Raw genomic sequence first — 12,923 nt, 5'->3', positions numbered from 1 at the left:
ACAGCAAATCCCATTCAGAATGTCAGAAATGCTTTTGTGCGCACTTCATTTGTTGATTTGTTTTGTTTTTGCAAGTTTTTATTTAATACTTGCAAATTTGTGAATTGGTGGGATAGATACAATTACTTTAGTCCTCAAAAGTCCTTGGAAATAATCAATCTGATATAATAAAGTTACAAGATGCTTTGATTACTGTATCTATGTCACTGGTTAGTTTAAAATTGTGACAAGAAAGATAACACAGAGTGTGTAAACAACATATATAACATTATAACATTTTCTTACTGTTTTAAATACATGATGAAGACAATTCCTCTGTAAATTAATTATTTAACTTATACTGAGCACATAGTTCTTGCCGACTGTCACAGAATACATTTGTATGGTTGTCATTTGTTTTAGCTCTGTCTGTATTATCCAGTACAGATCATGATCAGTGTGCAATACATTTATAGAGCAGAAGAGGTCAGTATAGAAGAGTTAGGCTGCATATCATCTTTAGTGCCTCCCACCTCCATCTGTGTATACCTCATATGGTTAATTTCCTCTTCAGCACTGAAAGAGGGAAAATTAATGAGGTTTCAGGATCACATGGTGTCAGGTATGTGCTGTTCGGTAAGAGGCTTCATATTTATGCATTAAGCAAAGGTCAAGTGCCAGTGAAACATTGATAGTAACCGCTAACCACAACTAAAGTTAGTCTGTCTGGGGTCGGCCTGGAGTCAGTACTGAGTCATGTTTCTTCTATGTGTGGCACTGGACTGCCTGGAAGACACTGTGCTTCCTGTAAGTCATCTTTGCTCTTCTCTCATCATCACTTCTGCAGCCACATTCTCCACACATAGTATTACAATATCACCATGAATAAAGTTACTACAACTCCCTGCATGTAACTATTCGCCTCTGGCCAGAACTTACGAAACCAAAGCCGTAAACCAGAACAAAGGGTTTAAAGTAATTGATACACTAGTATTACACTACTACTGACACAGAGGACATACTTAAAATGAGTTTGGTAGCTAGTTTGAATGTTTTTTCTCCTGCAATCGCACTACTTTACACATATAAAAATACAAATATAGAAAATGATTAATTGAGTGTCATATTTTTGGGTATGTTTTGGCTCCTGTAGTTCACAATGCTGACATGGTTTCTCTCTCTGTCTCCCTTCCCCCCCTCAGCTATTTCTCTCCCCCCTGTTACTGGAATAGACGCCTGACATGACAGAAATAGACCACAGCAGACTGTTACAGCAGTGCCAGCAAACTCCCCCTCTTTTAAAATCACATTTGAACTCTTCTTCATGAGACACAATTCAGAAATTCCAACAAACAGGTTCAAAGAGTCGAGTTTTGCATGAATTATTGGTACTTCGCTTTTTTGAATTCCCTTTTCATATTTTTTCTAAAAGACTAATGTTTTCTTATGAGATGAAACAATAGGAAAAAGGTCATGCTAAGATGCACTCCTGGCTTTGCTACTGTGCAGATGCAGCAATATGTGCGTAAAATGGTGCGTAATTCAAGCAGGCGTCAGATATAGGTCATGCTTAGATGTAGCGGGGTATTCTCTTCACCGTAAGACATTGCACTGCAACATTCATACATTCCGGCTCACACATATTCACAAGCACACACACACTTTTGAGAAGCAGCGCGAGAGAGCTCCGCAGTCGTTGCGTCACAGAGGACACGTAACGGGACGGCCTGAGTCTGACCGGAGACTGCGGGTTAGCGGGGACAGAGCAGACACAGCAGGACCCCTCTCACCGATACTTCACAGAGAAGGTAGGCTGTTATCTGTTGTTAGACATGTTCTCCAGGTTAAAGACTACTTCTTGCAGACAATAAATTACGATAGCAATACTCTGGATACATTTGCTGATGCGTCATTATATGTGCCAATGAACTGCAGCAGACAGCAAGAGACTCCTGGAAGACGTGTATGTGTTAATTAAGTGACTAAATTAATATATATATTTGTATAACAGAGATTCTCTACATCTACATCTTCTTTGTATTTGCATATTAAGGAGATTTATAAAGTCACAAAAATAATGAATAGATACACTAGATAAAAGGCCTTCGAAGTTTATTCTAACTGTGGGGTACAGAGAAGGGTGTGGCTCTGTACGTATAGAGGCCCAATCCCCCCAAGACCTGGATTCTGACATTAAGTATAAGTGCATGCTATTTTAGGAGAGCTTCACTTCTGTCTTAAAAAAACAGTGCAGCATTTCAAGTCTGGATGAATTTTTCTCCAATTTTCTTTGTAGAAAAGTTGAGTAGCACTAAGTCTAGATTTGTCAAGCATTTAGTCTTCTAATTTAATTGTGTCTGTAGAAATTGTTACTTTCTGAAATAATCCATTAGGGAAAGTTAACAGAACAAGTTTTGTCTGTAGCAGCTGCGTCTCCATACTTCAGGCTTCCAGGCTGAATAGCTCTATTGTACATTTGAGGGACCTTGCTAAACATTTCTATGAAAAATGTGACCAAATAGTTTAACTGCTAGCTGACTTATTGCAAATTCTATCTGTCTGCATGTCGATTTTGGTGAATTAGTGATCAAGTCTAATAGAAAATCCTACTCGTAATTCTGTACTGATCATTTGTAACCCACACTGCCGGGCAACACACTGAACATGCCACATGATCATATTCGTTCAGGATAGGAGGGTTCGTCACCATGCATGCTGTCTGTCTCTTTGCAAGATGATTTCCGGCACAGCAGAGGGCAATGAAACCTTTATCAGAGCAGGAATGTTTTGCATTGCAGTCCTACCTCAGCATTTCTTACTCTCTCTCTCTCTCTCTCTAGGCCTGAAAACTATTGATTCCTCCAGTGTTGACACCAAAGACCAAATATAGAAATGGTAAGAACAAGACTGCTCTCATTTTGGATTATACAAGTATGGTGTGGATTGGATCATGCAGGCATCCATATAATGTCTGTGGGACACAGATGGTTTTGTGTATCACTGAGTTAGGTGAGGAAAGAGTGAGGTCATCTTTCTCCCACCTGCCACCATGTGAGTCCTCCCTATTATGAAGGCAGCAATGCAGGGTGTCAGTGATACCTGTAACAACTGAACATCCTACAGACACACCTGATGGCATATTTCCAAAGGCAATTGCTTTATCGAATTATTTAAAGCTTGCAGAAGGCTTCCAACTTGTTTTGTCTGAGCTGTAGCTAAGTCACTGCCATGGCATTATGGTTTCACTTTGGGTGAAACATACACTTGCTCTTGATTATATTTGTATACTGCAACATTGTGGCCTTGGCAACACAAGAAACTACCAGCACCCAAGGTTGACGGAAGGGACATACATTTAGTTGATTATATTCAATCAACTTTAGGACTTTTCCATATAAGGCCATCATAAGAAATGTGATTAGTCTAGTTATGGGCCTGTTGCTAGGGGCTTGTTTTTGTGGTCCTGTTGCTATGTGGGTGAGGCTCTCCAGCTGTCGTGAAGAGTGATGGTCGTTGTAGTGAAACAGAGGATCAGAGCATGTGTAGTTGGCCCTCAGTGGAGTGTAGAGCACATTTTGGATGACTGCAATGCAGCAGTAAACTCTTAAGGCAGCAGCTGCAGTTTGAGCTTTCAGTATGAAGGCCAAACTCTCTTTTTTTCACACAATGAATGAGCTGATAACCTCACAACTTTACAGGCCCACAGATGACAGAGCTATGATGTTCATGATTTTTACAACAATGTTCTCATGCAGAGATTTATTGTTCTTTACATACCCAGTGGAGGTTGTTCATAAACTCTGACATTGTTCATTGTATTTGTTGTATATCAGACCCCTGCAAAGAGACCTGCTTTGTGTGCAACCTGACTCCCTACTGCTCATACACACCCACTGTCCTATCCCCTATACACACACACACACACACACACACACACACACACACACACACACACACACACACACACACACACACATGCAGACGCACACACAGCAGGTTTCTTCTGATCTGCTCTGGGGGAGAGACAGGTGCAAGCAGTCAGCTGCTATAATGTCAAACTTGGCTTCACCTCCTGTCCCAGTGTCCCGTCACTGCCACATTATATAATCCACCACTCAAGGGAAGAGGGCTACATTAGAAACTGGGACATTCAACATAGGCAAAAGAATAAGAATTCTAAACATAAATATAATTAAGTGTGAGTCTTGACACTTTTTTTCTCGTATAAACAGTATGAGCTGAAAACACAGTACAGACGTTGAAGGAGCAGACAGTGAACACAACCAGCCTGTTATTGTTGTCAGTGTGAGTTTCCTGCAGCTAGCTAGCATACTAGCTACAACTTTAGCTGCTGGCAATATCAACATGACACATATTTGAATATCATTAGTTCCCCAAACATTCAAGACATCATTTAAAAATCAGTTCCTAATACATTTGGGTGTTGTATTTGATATATTAGTATGAAAAAGTTGCATGTTTTTTAATTGTGTCAGACATTGTGTATGTCACTGTGCACTTTATTCTTCATGAATTATTACAAAAAGTTTCATGCTTGAAATTCAGTTTAACTATGTATTTGTACAGGTGTTCAGAGGCACAATAGCAGATTGTCCGGACTTTGATCCAAGCGCCGATGCTGAAACCCTTTACAATGCTATGAAAGGTATCGGTAAGTATCTCACTGCTTCGTGATTTTTGGCCAGGGAAGCGTAAAGGTCATCTTTCATCTTCTCCACTAGTAGGCTGAATGGTTGAATGGTTACACAAAGAATTTGACCCAGAAGTCGTGACAGACTCAATATCTGATATATGTCTAAAAATGTTGCTTTGTGTTCCTCAGGTAGTGATAAAGACGCTATATTGGATCTCGTCACCTCTCGGAGCAATGCACAGAGACAGGAAATCATTGCAGCATACAAGAGTAACTTTGGACAGGTAGAACAAATACATGTCATTTCTCATCTTTGTTTGCTAAAATACTATAGAAATGTGTTTTTTTAGAAATAGTTTGGATATAATGCTGTTAATAACTGAAAATGCCTTTACCAGGACCTGATTGAAGATCTGAAGTATGAGCTGACGGGCAAATTTGAGCGTCTCATTGTCAGTCTGATGAGAACCCCAGCCTACCATGATGCCAAAGAAGTCAATGATGCAATCAAAGTGAGTTTAAGTAAAAACTAAGTAACTTTTTTTCATACTCCAGTCACATCTATTGATGGAGAGGATACCTCATATTTAACTTCCTGTTCTGTTTAAAGGGAGCTGGAACAAATGAGAGATGTCTGATTGAAATCATGGCATCTAGAAACAACCAAGAAATGCATGACATGGTTGAAGCATACAAGGATGGTGAGACCTAGTTTTTGACTTTACTAAGACTAACAACATTATAAAAACGTCTTCGTTTAACATTTGTCAACACTTTACAATGATATCTGTGTGTGTCACCAGCCTATGGCAGCGACATTGAAGAGGATGTAATCGGAGACACGTCAGGTCATTTTAAGAAGATGCTGATTGTTTTACTTCAGGTCAGTTCACTGAGGAGTTGATGTTATTGGCAACATAGTATCCAGTCAGCCATGCACTGACTCTCATAGCCACAGTAACCACTGACTGATCAGCAGCATGTTGTTTTGGTTCACTGGTGACCTTATGTTCATGGTTCCAGGGGACCAGAGATGAGTCAGGAGTTGTGGATGCAGACCTGGTGGAGCAGGATGCACAAGTAAGAAATTATTTGAACAAATTGTGACTAATAATATAGTGCAACATACTTATGTTTATTGACTGTATGTCATCCTGGGCTCTCTCACCTCTGTGTAGGACCTGTTTGCAGCTGGGGAAGAGCAGTGGGGGACAGACGAGGCCAAATTCATCATGATACTGGGAAACCGCAGCATGACCCACCTCCGCATGGGTGAGCACAACTCCGAGAGAAATTAACATGGGGGGGTGGTATTCAAACATTCCCACTGTGACCTTTAGTCTGTTTGTCTCTTAGGAGTCAATGACACGTTAAAAGTTGCTGTCAAAGTGTAATTAGAGAAAGATAAGTTATAGTTAAATTGTAAAACTTTTCACCATCTAAAACACTTCTAAGAAAGCTGTTTAAAGTCAGATTACCTAACAGAGTGGGAGCTTCTTTTTAAAGACAGGTGGAGGATAAAATGGCAGAAGAAGAAAGAATATGTAACTTTTGAATATCATATCTGAATATCATTAATTCCCCAATTGTAATTTGTAGCATTTATTCAATGCAGAGATGCCTTGATGCATAACAAATAACCCTTAATATACCTTTAGGAGGACGAAATAGCAAAAACTCACCCAGTGCTGTCTCCTTTTTTAAAAAGTTTTTGATGCATACGAGAAGATTGCAGAGACGTCCATAGAAGACAGCATTAAGAATGAACTGTCTGGGGACTTTGAGAGGTTGATGTTGGCTGTTGGTAAGGAACACTAGTTGGTTAAACACCCTTTAACCAACTATATTCACTTCAGGAAATTTATATAGTAAAAGTGCCAATTTATAATGGATTTGGAAATGTCAAGTTGCCAATTAACATGAGGCTGTCTGTGTTTTTCTCACAGTTCAGTGCATAAGGAGTGTTCCCATGTTCTTTGCCAAGCGTCTTTACAAGTCAATGAAGGTAAATACAATCTGGCTCATTGTAGTTCAAACCTATCTGTAGACAGATGTACTGTGGCAATACCATCATTTCAACACATTATTCTGCAGTCTAATAGCATTATAAAATGCCCCCTCACCACTTGTCCTGTCTTTGGTTTCCAGGGTCTTGGTACAGCTGACAACACCCTGATCAGGATAATGATTTCTCGCTCTGAAAAAGACATGTTGGACATTCGAGAATGCTTCCGTCTCAGATATGAGAAATCACTTTACAACATGATAAAGGTAATAAAAAAAAGCTAATGGGACTTTTTATATGCATTTATGATATATGAAGGGAGTAGACTACATTTCCAACACAACTTTATTTTTGTGGAAAACAGGATGACACATCAGGGGATTACAAGCGGACTCTGCTTAATCTGTGTGGAGGAGATGACGAGTAAGTTACAGTATGGCTGCAGACAACAGCAACAACCAGATGGGGGTGATAGAGCACCACCTTTAGGGAGTTGCTGTTTTCTAAAGGGAGCATAACTTTTAAAATATTTGCTGTCAGTACGGTTATGCAGAGACACATGCGGATTTCTTGGTGAAGTTGATTATTATCTGAAAGTAAAGCCAATCGGTAGCAACAGTGTTTATTTATTATAGAATTGTCTTCCTAGAAATGTGCCCACTCTTTATCATGTGAGGTTTTGGTTTTGCTGAGTGTGTTGTGATAACTGATCATTACAGCTTAGCTGGAGAGTTCTTCCCTGAAGCTGCTCAGATAGCCTACAAGATGTGGGAAATAAGTGCCACGACCAAAGTCAAGGTTTGGCCCTTTCATGCTGCATTTAGCTCTATTACTGCATGTTTTGCTCAGTGGCATGCATCTTAATTACCTGCTAGCCCTGCAATGACCTGCTTCTTGCAGTGACGTGAGTTTGTGCTGATAACACTGCCGATACGTGCACAGCAAAGACTTTGTCTAACCACGGATAGGATCAGAATGCTGTTCACCCAAATACAAATACATTTTTGTCATAATGCTCTCGCCAAAACACAATTTGCCTCGCTTTGTCCTATTGAATGTCAAAAAGATCTCAGCATTTTGGTTGACAAAGACTGTTTCACTAATGCTTTGGAACTGAGTTGTGTTTCAGCCCACCCACCTTTTCATTGTTGGTGGTGTCATGGCCTCTAACCTCGAGGGGCCACACTCCCTCTCAAATGTCAAGAAATTATTATCATAAATATTAGAGTGCTTTTTGAGAATTATGATATCAGTTAAACAATCTTTGAACAGCACACCATTATATTAGTTTTTTGTGTATTGCATGTTTTATAGACCTTTGCATGTTAAGTGCTTTTCTAGATCTGGTTTATTTAATTTCAAAAGAATGGAGTGTCTAACAAGCCTATCAAAACTATCATGTTTTGCCACTACACATTATGTATGTTGAATATCACTGAATATTATTCCCCCAATTGTGTCATTCCACTACCCCAGCTAAGGCCAACAGTCCGCCCTGCATCTGATTTTGACCCTGCTGCTGATGCTCAAGCATTGAGGAAAGCTATGAAGGGATTTGGTATGTAACCCCATTTTGAAAAGCAAAAGATTAAATCACATATATGTTGCTACAACAAGTTTTAAAACAAATTTGACAGCTAACTATTTCCATAATTGCTTACAGGAACTGATGAAGATGCAATCATTGAAATTATTGCACACAGGAGCAATGCACAGAGACAAGAGATCAGACAAGCTTTCAAATCCCTACTGGGAAGGGTGAGAGAGAGTAATTGTAATTGAAAATAGGTCAAAAATAAAATGAAGTTCACTTTTTATTAATCATCCCATTGATAATTTGCCTTAAAATGTTTCATGTAGCAAGTTTATAACAAGTCTCTGTGTTTGATCTGTTCTCAGGATCTGATGAAGGACCTGAAGTCTGAACTGTCAAAGAACTTAGAAAGGCTGATCATCGCACTCATGCTGACTCCAGCTGAGTTTGATGCCAAAATGATGAGGAAAGCAATGGAGGTACTGAGGCTGATCACAATTACATAATAATTTAACATGTTTCTTAAATAACAGTCAGCAACCTAAAAGGTAAATTGTTAAGATGGGGGATTTATATGCATTTTTAATCATATTTCAAGTCTGTAGTGGTTGGTTCCAGTCTCATATTATGTCCAGATTTGTACAGATTTAATGCCACTGAATTAGTTGTAATTAGATCATTTACAGTCAAAAAGCTTCTTAGTATCACAACCACTGAAAGGCCCAACATGCTATGCTATAGGCAACTAGGCAGCCCTGTGAAGCAGTTCACTTCAGCTGCTTGATATTTAAAAAGATGCGTCCTCACAGTAATCAATATTAGAATATATGGATTTTTTCTGTGCATTTGTAGAGTTCACCTGTACTCTCTTTTGATGTGATTCTTATCTATGTGGCTGAGTATTTTGTTGTGGCTATTTTTTGTGATAAAATGTTTTCAGGGGGCTGGGACAGATGAACACGCTCTGATTGAGATCCTAGCCACCAGGAGCAATGAGGAAATACATGCCATGAATGCTGCCTATCAGGAGGGTGAGTTTGAGACCAGCAAATGATTTAAAACCACTTTCTTGCTCTACATTTTGCATGTAATATATTTATTTATAACTATATATATATATAACCCACACTTCACAGGCTATAAGAAGTCTTTAGAGGAAGCCATTCAGTCTGACACATCAGGCCACTTCTGCCGCATACTTGTTTCTCTTGTGCAGGTAGGGTTCATCATCTTGAGAACTTAGACTGTGTTTAAATTCTACACCCACTCACTGGTTGCAGACTGTCTGCTGACTGTAGCAGAGAACAAAAATGTTCATTTAATCACCTCCACAGGTTTACTTTCATAATGTCTTACAGTATATTTTTGAGAAATAATGAGCTTGGTGAACAACTGAGTTTTAGCCCATTAAAGTTGAGTATCAATATTAATATTGAGTAATATTAATTCAACATTTACTCTGTTCAGGGTGCAAGAGAGGAGGGCCCTGCAGATTTCGAAAGAGCTGATGCAGATGCTCAGGTGATTTTTTGACTTTGTTGCTTAGTGTATCTTACAACCATTTTTAGCATTCAGAACTTGACATGGAAGCATGTGCTTACATATTTGTTCTTGCTGCTTTCTCTAACTTCCTAACAGGAACTTGCTGATGCATGCAATGCAGAGTCTGATGATATGGAGATGAAGTTCATGAGTATTCTGTGCACCAGGAGCTTCCCTCATCTGAGGAGAGGTAAAGGTCAATTTGGATACTGTACATTACATTGGCAATCAATGAATTACAGATCCAAATGTTCCAATATGTGTGTCAATGGAAATTCAATTTCTAAAATTGTTTATGATAAGTAATGAATCTCCTTACTATTTACAGTGTTCCAGGAGTTTGTCAAATGCAGCAATAAGGACATTGAACAGATTATCAAGAAGGAAATGTCAGGAGATGTGAAAAATGCCTTTTATGCAATCGGTAATGCGTGAGTTTTACCTTAAGTTCAATTGTATTAAACGTCACAACATCAGTTCTGTAACTCCTCCTAAGCCCTTTCTTGCTCTCTCTTTCCCTTGCAGTTCGCAGTGTAAAGAACCAGCCGGATTATTTTGCAGAACGTTTGTACAAAGCCATGAAGGTATTTATGCAGTGTTTTGAACATGACAGTTTTATGTTGTATAATTGTAACTGCAGGCCTGTAGCACAAACATCAGGGCCTCGGTGCCAAATCAAGCAAGTGATAAGCTATTTTTTGTTGATGCATGTAATGTGTTTATCTTTGTCTGTGTTCTTTCTTTGTATGACATTTCTGAATGCTCTTGGGCAGAAGCATCTACTGTAACATAGTCAGAGTAAACAAAGTGTCTATTGAACTTCTCTACAGGGCCTTGGTACAGATGACAGAGCGCTGATCCGCATTATGGTCTCCCGTAGCGAGATCGACCTTTTCAACATTCGTAAAGAATTTAAGGAAACACAAGACGATTCCCTCCATGAATTCATCCAGGTAGAAACTATGATCGTAAGTCAGAGTATTACTAACGCTCCCGGTGTGTTTGTTTTGTTCTTGTCTCTCTGTGAGGTTTTTTTCTAACCCTAACCCTTTGTCCTTCTCTGTGACATTGTGTGAGTGTGTTGCACATCCTTCTTCTGGTGCTGTGGTGGGGAACGGTAATCTATAGCTTCCTGCGGTGGGCTATGGTCTGTGGCTACTGCACAGCTGTTTAGGAATTTCCCTTGCATGCTTAGCTTCCTCTCTATATATGATTGGCTGAGAGCCAGAGAGACAGGAAGTACCCAGAAGCAGTTTTATAATAACTTAGAGATGAAATCACCGTGACACTGATACAAACAAGCAAATAGGGTGCTCTAGATTGTCTTTACTAGAAATATTATCAGATTTTGCAACAACAAGGATTGCTATATGTTGTGTATTCTCCAGCAAAGTTAGTTCATACATTTTTTCATAAGCAAGACAGTCTATGTATTAATTTAATAAACTTGGAACAATTTACAGAAAAGTTAGTGACTGACATCCCACAGGAAACGGTTTCATATTTTTAAATATTTAAAGGAATAGTTTGATATTTTCATAAATATGCTTACTCACTTTCTTTTAGAGAGTTAGATGAGTGGATCGATACCATTCTCACATGTGTACTGTAAATATGAAACTTGACGTACATGGGTGCTTTGGATTAGCAGAAAAGAAATGAATAGGTACATAAGCCTCTGTAAAACCAGAACATATTGTATTTACAGTTTGGATCTTGTAGATACTAAACAGACCAGGTATAGCATGTTAATTAGTGAGTTTTAGGTGCTGGTTGGCTATGCTAGCTTTTCCCCATGTTCCCGGTATTTGTGCTAAGTTAAGCTAAGCAGTTGCAGATGGTAGCTTAACATTTACCTTACAGAGATGAGAGCACTATTGATCTTGTTATCTAACCGTTTTCAAGGAAGAAAATAACAATTACGATTCCATTAAAAAGATATTTTTGTTAAAAATCTGTGTCTATGACTGTCAGCCGATATAAACAGTAATTCTACTTTTACATCTCCGTTTGACTTTAATTGATTTCTCAACTAAGTGACTGAACTTTTGTGTAAGAACATTAAGAAAAGCATGCTTTCCAGTTTCATATCTGTGACCAAGTGTCAGTAGATATGAACATGATGAAAAAATAAGTTTCCATCAATTCAAACTCATGCTGTGTGTGTGTTTTCCATCATTGTTCAGGGTGATACATCAGGAGACTACCGCAAAACCCTGCTGGTGATCTGTGGAGGGGAAGATTAAACTTGTGAAGTCTCTGCAGCTCCGTTCACATACTTCAGTGACAAACCACGAGGCAAGAGCGATCACAGAGCGAAACTGTGGTTGTCAATGTTAGTATCTATTGTCACTGTCCCTAACTGTTGCCACCCCTCAGCCAAAGTGACCTATGACCTCCTAGCCTTCCAAGCACGTATTCTGCTCTCATGTCTGATCCTTCTAACAGTCAGGATTATGTCTTTCTTTCTTTTTTATATGTCTCATGTAATATGGATATGTTCACATTAGTGTAGAAAGGTGCCTCACATGTGCAGCATATTGGAGACGTGTAAGTGCTCAAGCAGTGCCTTCAGATTGCAGGCCATTTAATAATTACTGTGATTTTAAGGTATCACACATACCTGAATAAAGTGAAAAGAAAAATATTGTTTTTCCTGTCTTTCTTCTTGCATTATTTATGTATACACTTAAGATGAATGCATATCACATTGGACTACATTTCTCATTCTGTGTATTTTTATTTTTTGACAGTATGTGTTATGGGTGGAATGTCCAGATTTGTGTTTGGTCTGAGCAGAACAGGAACTAAAATATTTAACATCAGGAAACTCCCACTCAATTTCAATGCCTCTTCAGCTGAACAAACTCAAATAGTTATTGATCTTCATAAAGGTCTACAAGACCATTTTATGAGCTGTAAGTAAATAAAGACATTTACAATTTTCTTCAAGCAGGATAAAAAGATGTCAATTCAAACCCAATAATTGTATTTGTTACACAGCTATTAGCTAAATTCAAGCAACTCAAGCACTTATTAGGCCAGCCTAACATGACTCCCTAGGCTACCTGTATTGTGGCAAAGATACCCTTACACATTTATATGACCAAAAAGAAAACATTATTACACACTTGACACTTGATTGTATGTGTATTTTTCACGTCTTAGTTGGACAAAAAAGTGCAAGACAGCTGTCTGATTTTAGAGCA

At 38.8% G+C, this 12,923-nt stretch overlaps 1 protein-coding gene across 1 annotated transcript; it reads left to right on the top strand.

Moving 5' to 3' along the window:
• The first annotated feature begins 1,734 nt into the window (after positions 1-1,734).
• anxa6 (annexin A6) lies at positions 1,735-12,355 on the top strand. Its single transcript, XM_053323500.1, has 25 exons — positions 1,735-1,787; positions 2,820-2,874; positions 4,567-4,651; positions 4,823-4,917; positions 5,032-5,145; positions 5,244-5,334; positions 5,437-5,516; positions 5,657-5,713; positions 5,812-5,905; positions 6,342-6,437; positions 6,580-6,638; positions 6,782-6,904; positions 7,003-7,061; positions 7,358-7,436; positions 8,115-8,196; positions 8,302-8,396; positions 8,538-8,651; positions 9,113-9,203; positions 9,309-9,388; positions 9,640-9,693; positions 9,811-9,904; positions 10,043-10,138; positions 10,240-10,298; positions 10,545-10,682; positions 11,901-12,355. The coding sequence occupies exons 2-25, from the start codon at positions 2,872-2,874 to the stop codon at positions 11,958-11,960; spliced, it is 1,998 nt and encodes a 665-aa protein (XP_053179475.1). The 5' UTR covers positions 1,735-1,787; positions 2,820-2,871; the 3' UTR covers positions 11,961-12,355.
• Positions 12,356-12,923: the final 568 nt, after the last annotated feature.

Source organism: Scomber japonicus, chromosome 8 (assembly GCF_027409825.1).
Source record: "Scomber japonicus isolate fScoJap1 chromosome 8, fScoJap1.pri, whole genome shotgun sequence".
Taxonomy (NCBI): domain Eukaryota; kingdom Metazoa; phylum Chordata; class Actinopteri; order Scombriformes; family Scombridae; genus Scomber; species Scomber japonicus.
The sequence above is the reverse complement of the archived record's forward strand: the minus strand, read 5'-3'. Positions and strand labels throughout refer to the sequence as shown.